This window comes from Trichechus manatus, unplaced genomic scaffold, assembly GCF_000243295.1.
Source record: "Trichechus manatus latirostris isolate Lorelei unplaced genomic scaffold, TriManLat1.0 scaffold00024, whole genome shotgun sequence".
In the NCBI taxonomy this organism is placed as follows: Eukaryota; Metazoa; Chordata; class Mammalia; order Sirenia; family Trichechidae; genus Trichechus; species Trichechus manatus.
The window spans coordinates 2,276,594-2,286,230 of record NW_004443960.1 but is presented as its reverse complement, the minus strand read 5'-3'; the positions used below and the strand labels follow the sequence as shown (position 1 = coordinate 2,286,230).

Genomic DNA, 9,637 nt, shown 5'->3' with positions numbered 1-9,637 from the left:
GGTGAGATGGTATCTCATTGTGGTTTTAATTTGCATTCCTCTAATGGCTAGTGATCGCGAGCATTTCCTCATGTGTCTGTTGGCCATTTGAATGTCTTTGGGACACTTTTGAGGGGTAAAAGGAGCTCCACTAATAATTACACGAGGACAGGCACCACCCAAGAGTATCTGAAGACACCCGGGACATATGGTGGCCCTGACCGCAAACAAGTGCAGAAGAGAGACAAGCTCAAACTGTCCAAGGCAATGCTTCTCAAACTTTCCATGGTGAAGGACTTGTTTTCAATTTATCATGGGCAGGTACTTTTGTAAAATACAATAAAATAAAAATGGATTATTAGAAAAATGAAAAGAAAAAAAAGCAAGGATGTATAAAGTGTATACCTACATTTTTTATTATTAGATTGAACAAACATAAAATTACTGTCATAAAAGTTGTAGCCAGAATAAAGAAGTCTTACAACTCAATAATAAGATGAAACAGTTTTAATGGGCAAAGGATTTGAACAGACACATCACAAGAGAAGATAGTGAATGGCTAATAAGCTGAAGAAAAGATGCTCAACATTATTAGTTATTAGGGAAATGCAAATCAAAACCACAATAAGGTACCACTTCACACCCACGAGAATGACTATAGAAAAAGAGATGACAACAGCAAGTGTTGATGAGGTTGTGGAGAAACTGGAACCCTCATACACTGCTGGTGGGGATGTAAAATGGTTCAACCACATTGGAAAGGAGTTGGGAAGTTTCTTAAGAAGTTAAACATTTATCTACTACTATATGACCCCGCCATTCCACTCCTAGGTGTTTACTCAAGAGAAATGAAAACATATCTCTACCCAAAGAGTTGTACAAAAATATTCATAAGCAGCTTTATTTGTAATAGCCCAAACTGGGAACCATCTGAATGTCCATCAACAGGCAAATGGATAAACCACTTGTGGTCTATTCATACAGTGGAATACTGTTCAGCACTAAAAAACAATGAAGCATTCATACTCGCAAGTACATGGATGAATCTCACAGGCATTATGTTGATGTGAAAGAAGTCAAGCACAAATGACCACATCCTGTCTGATACCATTTATACAAAACTCTAGAAAAGACCAATCTAATCGGCACAACAGAAAGACAGAAAGCAGATCGGCCATTGCCTGGGGCTGGGGTGGCAGGTGAGGGGGGTCACTGGGAAGGGTACAGGGAAGCTTTTGGGGTGATTGAAATCTCCTAAGTCTTGATCATCGTGATGGGTACCTGGCTGTATAAATGTGTCAAAATGTACACCTACGGCAGATGCCATTTATTGACGTACATTGTTGTGTGCCACGGGGCCGGCTCTGACTCGTGGCGACCCCATACGACAGAGGAGAACTGCCCCATCGGGTTTTCTAGGCTATACAGGGTCGCTGTGAGTCGGAATCAACTTTTTTTTTTTTTAATCCTTATAGAAGCAGACCTTCCAGCCCAGCTTTGGGGGACCTTTCAGTTAGCAGCTGAGTGCTTAACTGCTGAGCCACCAGGGCTCCTTATTGATATCAACTATACCTCAATAAAGTTGATTTTACAATTACTTGTCAGATGACTCTGAATGTTTTCTAAACACTTACTCTCTTACCATCTGTGTTCTTAGCTCGTGGCTGCCCGGCACCAAACAGTGGGTGCCAGCTCCAGGCCGAGGCCACACCTGGACTGGCTCTTGGTCTAGACTAGACGGAGACGGGTGGGTCCTCAGGTGAACACCGCCCGTTTCTTATCTCAGGTGGACAGTCCCCCTTGGAGATGGCCTGGGGACAGTTCCTGGGATTCCTGCGGCAGATGGCAAGGTAGTTGTTGGGGTTGCCTGCCATCAAGTCCACCCCCAACTCATGGTGCGCCCCTGTGCACAACAGAACAAAATGCTGCCCAGTCCTGCACCGTCCCCGTGATGGCGGCAGACCAGACCGTCGTGATCCATAATGCTTTCGTTGGCTGATTTTCAGAAGTAGATCTCCAGGTCTTTCCTTCTAGCGCAGCTCAGTCTGCAAGCTCAGCTGAAACCTGTTTAGCACCATAGCAACATGCAAAGCCTCCACTGACGGCCGGGTGGTGCTGCCCCATGAGGTGCATTGGCCGGGAATCAAACCTGGGTCTCCTGCACGGAAGGTGAGGATTTTACCACTGAACCACCACAGCCCTGATGGCAAGGTAAGGAAGTGATACTTCCTGCTGGTTAAGGACACGGGCCTGGAGGCGGATCCACTGCATGGTGTCCTGCTCCCCACTTTACACTCTGTGACCTTGGGCACAAGTGCCTCACCTGCCTCACCTGTGTACAAGTACCTGTCACAGGGTTGCTGCTGGATGAAATGAGTCAACATGGATGATGTGTCAGAGCTGCCCCAGCCGTCTTAAGCCTGTGAGAGTGTCTGTCCTTTTCTCAGTGGAGACTGTTCGTATCCTAGGTGAGGAGCTTAAGTGAAAGACCAGCAGACCCTGGAATGACCCCACGAGCACAGGGACGGCTGGCCCTTACCATCTGTCCTCACAGCCACCAAGGCCCACAGACCCTTCCAGGATGTCCTCATCAAACCCAATTTGAGATTCATTTTCTTAGCGTCATTTTCAAGCCCCTTAAATTGCAAGTCCCCCCAGAAGGGGGGGCCTGGACTCTCTCACGCTGGTTCAGAGGGCCCTGAGCAAGAGCAGGGCCAATGGCACCAGCAGTGATGCCAAGTGGGACCCGGAGGCCCTCGACTGTGTGGAATCGTTCAGGTTTCTCTGAATCCACTCGGTGTATGTGGACACGCGTGTGTAGACACCAGACCGGTTCGGCCCAGCACAGCCGACTCCCCAGCTCACAATCCCAGCCTGGATCCACGTGTCTTTGATGGGACAGACCAGAGGTCCCTCGGAGTCCCCCTGAGGAGAAGAAGGGAGGGACCGCAGGCCTGCGGTGAAGAGGACTCCTGGGGGAGACCCTGGGACGTGGGGGCAGAGCCAGGCCATGATGAACTCCTGGGAGTCTGGGGGTTGCCTGGGGGTGCCCTTACCTAGCAGGAATCTTTCTTGCCCTCCTCAAAGCTGGCGCAGAGCATGTCATCCTGGATGAGACGCACCCCGGCCAGGCTGGTGTCCCCCAGGTGGTACAGCCGCTCACACTCCTCTGAGTTCAAGAGCAGCACAGCCACCTCCTGCAGGGTGTCCGCCAGGACTGGACACAGGGAGGGCCAGCCTGAGTAGCCAACTGGACGTGGAGGGCCACTTCAAGCCACCAGGTGGGGCCCAGCAGGTGAGCCCCGCCCTCCCACCTGTGGGAGATCCAGCCCCTCCTCTGCCCTCTTGCCTCCCAAAGCCAGCAGGTCACGGGTACCCTAGAGAGCAAGGGCAGCGGGGCCCCGGGGATCCTGTCCAGCCTCAACAAAGGCCTGAACCCTGGACTCCAGCGCCAAACCAGTAAAACCAGTTGCCGGATCAATTCCAACTCATGGCGACCCCATGTGTGTCCAAGTAGAACTGCATGCCACGGGCTTTTCAGGCCATGACCTTTCAGAAGCAGATTTCCAGGCCTTTCTCCCGAGGCATCTCTGGGTGGGTTTGAACCACCAACCTTTCAGTTAATAGTCGAGTGCCTAACCCTTTGCAACACCCAGAGAACCGGACTCTGGCACAAGGTCAGCCAAGTCCAACACATGTGGTCACTTGGCCAAGGGCAATGCTAGGATGTGGATATAATACAGTCCCTGGCCCCAAGCCCTCCCAGCTTCCAGGTGGGGAGAGCAGACGGACACGCCAACCTCGGTGGAGAACTTTCTGAGCTGGGCACAGACAGGCCCTGCCCTGTGGGGCATCTGGTTGACCATCAAGCCAAGGGAATCAGTAATCCTCTGGGGTGGGTCCACTCGGCCAGGACACACTGCCTTACCTCTCTCCTGGGTGGACCCTTAGCCGGTTACCTGGGATGCTGGGAGGCAGACGGGGGTGGCCTGGGAGGGTTGCACGGGGGTGTCCAGCTGCACCAGGGCGATGTCCCCACTGGACCTATCCTGCCTGGAGTATGAGGGGTGGACAAAGAGCTTCCTCACAGTCACAGAGGCCGAGTTGGGTTCCAAAAGGGAGAGGGTCAGTCCTCCAGCTTTAACAAGGTAGCGCTGGGGGTTGGGAGACCTAGGAGGGGGCAGAGACCCAGCCTGCTGAGGGTGCTGCCACGGGGAAGGGGCGTGGAAGGAAGGAGGGGGACAGGGCGCTGCAGCCCCTCCCTCGCCCTCACTCACCTGAGGAAGCAGTGGGCAGCTGTGAGCACCCAGCGTGGGTGGATGAGGCAGCCCCGACATATGTGCCCCTGTGAGGTCATCCTCAGGCTGACTTGCCACGGCCACCATCCTGCCTGGGCATCCTGGCCGCCCACGATCCTCCCGGCAAACTCGGAGTGGCCGCACACTGCAGAGAGACCGGCAGATGGACACCTTCCGTCCTTCCTCCGCAGCCATGCTCTCTGCAGGCTCGGCCACCCTCCACATGTGTCCCTCACTCCGACACCTCCTACTGCAATCTGCTTCCAGGGCTGGTCTTTACCTGCAGTTAGCACATCCCCTCGTGCCCCTGGAAACAAAGAGGAGAGAGAGGTGGGGTCTCCATCCCAGCCACAGAGCCACCACCAAGGTCAGGCCAGGGGGGTCAGAGCAGAAGTGAATCCCCCACCCCAGCCCACCTTCGGGGGCCACCCCAGACTGGAGGAGCTTCCCATGTCCTCTCTCGCCTCCCCCAGAGGTGGGCTCACCACTCTGGGCTGGGCCTCACACCCTCAGCCTTCCCTGGTCACCCAGCAGGACCTGCTGAGGATGGAACAGAAGCTGGAGAGCCCCAAGCTCCCTCACCACTGAGCAGCTGCAGCAGCAGGACCAGGAGGAGGCCTGCCCAGGGCCCCATGGCTCCTCTTTCCCAGCAGACACTGCTCTGTGGGTGGGTCGGAGTCCTTGGATGGTGCCCAAGGGAGGGGTTGGTGGGTCCTTAACCTGCGGCAATCACCCTGGTGATATTAACCACCCTGGTGATAATTTTGCTGAAGATAACTCAAAAACAGCTGCAGCAGTACATCCACAGGGAACTGCTAGAAATTCAAGCTGGATTCAGAAGAGGATGTAGAACGAGGAATATCATTTGCTGATGTCAGAAGGACCTTGGCTGAAAGCAGAGAATACCAGAAAGATGTTTATCTGTGTTTTATTGACTATGCAAAGGCATTCAATTGTGTGGATCATAACAAATTATGGATAACATATTGAAGAACAGGAATTTCAGAACACTTAATTGTGCTCATGAGGAACCTGTACATAGACCAAGAGGCAGTTGTTCGAATAGAACAAGAGGATACTGCGCGGTTTAAAGTCAGGAAAGATGTTTCAGGGTTGTATCTTTTCACCATACTTATTCTATCTATATGCTGAGCAAATAATCCAAGAAGCTGGGCTATATGAAGAAGAACAGAGCATCAGGATTGGAGGAAGACTCATTTACAACCTGGATTGTGCAGATGACACAACCTTGCTTGCTGAAAGTGAAGAGGACTTGAAGCCCTTACTGATGAAGATCAAAGACCACAGCCTTCAGTATGGATTACACCTCAACATAAAGAAAACAAAAATCCTCACAACTGGACCAATAAGCAACATCACGATAAATGGAGAAAATATTAAAGTTGTCAAAGATTTCATTTTACTTGGATCCACAATCAACGCTCATGGAAGAAGCAGTCAAGAAATCAAACGACTCATCGCATTGGGCGAATCTGCTGCAGAAGACCCCTCTCAAGTGTTACAAAGAAAAGATGCCACTTTGAGGACTAACCCAAACCATGGTGTTTTCAATCGCCTCGTATACATGCAAAAGCTGGACAATGAATAAGGAAGACCATAGAAGAACTGATGCCTTTGAATTATCATATTTGTGAAGAATATTGAATATACCTATAGACTCCCAAAAGAACAAACCAATCTGTCTTGGAAGAAGTCCAGCCGGAATGCTCCTTAGAAACAAGGATAGTGAGACTACTTCTCACGTACTTTGGACATGTTATCAGGAGGACCAGTCCCTGGAGAAGGACATCATGCTCAGTAAACCAGAGGGTGAAAGAAAAAGAGGAAGACCTTCAATGAGATGAATTGACGCAGTGGCTGCAACATTTGGCTCAAACACAGCAATGATTGTGAGGATGACGCAGGACCAGGCAGTGTTTCACTCTGTTGTACGTGGGGTCGCTAGGAGTCGGAACCAACTCGACAGCACCTAACAACAATAACAATGGTAATCACCCTGGAGCCCTCCATGCTTGCAGAATGTGGCTCTTGTCCCGCATGTTCTAGGGGCAATGGTTCAGAGGGGCCTGCAAATCCCATCTCCAGCCAGTTTCTCCAAGGGGCCAGGGCTAAAAGCAAGCCAACTAGACTGGAAAGTGGAGACCACACTGATCCTGCAGGCAGGTGAGAAGACCCCCAGTGCTTCACCCATTTTGTTGGGGAAACATTGGGGTCTTCCCTCACTGCTAAGGGCTGCCTCCTTCTCTCCTCCCCATCCCACACCAGGGACTGTGATGTCTAGATACAGACTAGCCTGTGACAGATCATTCCCCCTTCTCTCCAGAGGACACAGCAGCTCAGGAAGAGCCCTCCAATGGCCAACTCTACTTAAGGGGCAGGAGCCTAGGCCAGCCCTGCCCACTGCTATGGGAACAAACACAGCCAGGACTTTGTTCCCAGACCAGGAAGTGTCAATTCAGAAATACCCAGTTATTTTTCCAGGTTTCATTTCCTCCTGCTGCTCTAAAACTTTAGACCCCACTCTAAGGACAGAAGAAGAGGAGGTCCAGGAAATGTGTGCTAAGTCCCGAAGGCTGCTGAGGACACCCCGATGGGCTTGGTGCTCTGCAGGGCCCCAAGGAAACTGAAGGAGAAGCCATAGTTCCATTCCACCAGTGTAGACAGACCTCCTTCCTTCCCTTTTTCATGCCTTCTTTCTGCTTTCATTCTACTTAATTTTCTTCCTTGTGTTCTTTGATTATTTCCAGTATCTTTGATGATATTCCACCAGGAATCCTATAGCTTTCTGCCTTGTTATTTGTTTTTAACTGAGCATGCAGAGATGAAGAAGGAAGAGCTTGGACTCTGAAGTTAGATGGAGCCAGTTGTTCAGCTGTTGCTTCTCAGCTCCAAAACCATCCATCTACACTTGGCCTTATGGTGTTGAGGTTGTCATCCAGCCAACCTCATTTAGGCTTTGGAGCTGGCTCTGCCAAGAGGGAACGCTAGAGGGAGACTGTAAGTCTGCAGGGGGAAGAAGGGAATCGCTCCTATCGTCTATTTCGTGGAGATTTCCCACCAGCTTCTGTCTGCTTGCGGTTCCTGTGAGCATCACCCAAAGGTGCATCTTCACCCAGGCAGCAACATTCCTGTCCCATAACCAGTGGCTGTTGAGTCGATTTTGACTCACGGCCACCCCAGTGTGTCAGGGTAGAACTGTGCTCCATGGGGATTTCAGTGGCTGATTTTTTGGAAGAAGACGGCCAGGACTTTTGCCCATTCCGTTCCCAGAGTGGTAGCAGAATCCAGTTTGCAATTTTTCCAACACTTGGGGAACAAGTTTTGTCATGCTCCATCTCAGAGACACCAGTGCCAGGCAGCCAGTGCCTCTTCTTTGCACCCTGTCTTCAGTGATCCTGGGTCCCTGGCCCCTCGGCTCCTCCTCTAAGCCCAGACACACCAGCGTCAGCTGAGCGCCTTCTCCTGAGAGCTCTGCGTTGCAGCTCCACAAAGGGCCTCTGGGTGGTTTGCACCAGCCAGCACTACTGATGACCGATATATGTGTCTCCTTTTCAGGTCTTCCTTTGAGGAACTCTGGTGGCACAAAGGTTAAGCGCTCGACTGCTAACCAAAAGGTCCGCGGTTCAACCCACCATACGCTTCATGGGAGAAAAGACCTGGTGATCTGCTCCCATAGAGTACAGCCTAAGAAACCTATGGAGCAGTTTACTCTGTCACATGGGGTCGCCAGGAGTCGAAATCAAACTCAGCAACACACATCAACAACATATAGTGTCTGCTTGTTGGATTTGCCTTTGAACCAGTTGTAACATCTTACTGGTTCCCTCAACATGTTCATTTTATATTTGCATAAATTATGATATTACCTTTTTTAAAAAACATTATCTTTTAACAGTTTATATCCTGATTCAAACAAGCCCTCTGTAAAACATTATAAAATTATCTGGGAAATACGAACACTAATTATATTTTATATCAGTAATGAATTACTGTGAGTTTTATTTTAGTGATAACGGTATTTATAATGCCCCTGTCTTTTAGAGATACATACTAAAAAGTTAAAATAAAAAAATTTCTAAATTGTTCTAAAAAATCCAGAGTGAAAATAGCCAGTCGCTGAGTCATCCAGTTATAGTGAAACAGAAATGAACGCTCAGGGAACTGCCTGGTGCTCACTTTGTACCTGGAAGTGAGGTGGGTGAGGTCACAGTCATGACGGTGCCAGCTTCTTCTAGGTTGACAAGCAGAGGCAGGTGTCATGGGAGAGGAGGTTTCATTATTTGGGGTATAATCACATGACCAGGCCCTCTGTGTTGTGCTAACATTAGACTAGTAAAGCACCATTGTCCTGGGGAAAAGGTGTGGTGGGACCTTTTGTTCCAGGATGGTTAAAGCCTGAGCTGACCTTCTCAAGACCCCTTGATATGTAAATCTGAGTGATGAATTTTGAATTGCCAAGGAGCAATTCAGAAGGAATCCTCCCTTTACTGGGGTCCACTGTGGGATTGCCACTACTTCTTGGTATATGGATTAAATGCAGTTTCTCTTGAACTATACACCATAACACACAGGCTGGAGATAACGAACAGCAGCACAGGTAAATATCAGCAGTATTTCCTAGCACCCATATCATCACCGGGGCCTGGTGGCGCAGTAGTTAAGAGCTCGGCTGCTAACCAAAAGGTCAACAGTTGGAATCCACCAGCTGTTCCTTGGAAACCTGTCCTATAGAGTCACTATGAGTCGGAATCAACTTGACGGCAACGGGTTTTTTGTTTTTCTAATATCATAACAAGACAGCGCTAGAGTCATTTTCTTAAAACCGCTGTCTCCTCAGGATAGCCCCTCGCCCAGCCCATTTCCTGAAGTTATTTTTCTCCTCGGAATTTCCTTGAAAAGAAACAGCTGCCGGATAGCCAGAACTGGCTAAAATGAGTCCTGCCCTCCATCTTGGCACTCCAGATGACCTTCAAATCATCAACTGCCTCATGCATGGAAATTCTCCACCCCTGGGTGGAGAGCTATCATGCTAATGAACAAAAATGGCTAACTTCTTCCTGCACAGGGACTCAAACCTGGGCCTTAGAAAATGCTCACTCATCCTAAAACGCTCCGTGCCTGTGTGCGTGCCATTTTGCATCCTGCCTATATAAACCAGCTTTAGCAAGCTGCTTGAGAGCAGTCTTGGAAGGCACTTAGCCCCGACTGTCTCCTTGCTTGGCCAACCAATAAAGCTACTTTTCGTTCTCCCCGACTTGGTCTCCGTCTTTTTGGTCCCAGACAGAGTGGCACCAAGCAGAACCCGGAGCTCCCAGCAACAATCATAGAACCAAACCAAA

The 9,637-nt window shown here is 49.9% G+C and overlaps 1 protein-coding gene across 1 annotated transcript in view; it reads right to left on the bottom strand.

Annotated features, from left to right (window-relative positions):
* Positions 1–4,911, bottom strand: part of LOC101353800 (serine protease 30-like) — a 12,897-nt gene extending 7,986 nt beyond the window's left edge. Inside the window, 6 exon segments of the mRNA XM_004373410.1 lie at positions 2,704–2,904; positions 3,036–3,196; positions 3,908–4,149; positions 4,257–4,422; positions 4,558–4,584; positions 4,860–4,911. Of these exon segments, the coding sequence (XP_004373467.1) occupies positions 2,704–2,904; positions 3,036–3,196; positions 3,908–4,149; positions 4,257–4,422; positions 4,558–4,584; positions 4,860–4,911 (849 nt within the window).
* Positions 4,912–9,637: the final 4,726 nt, after the last annotated feature.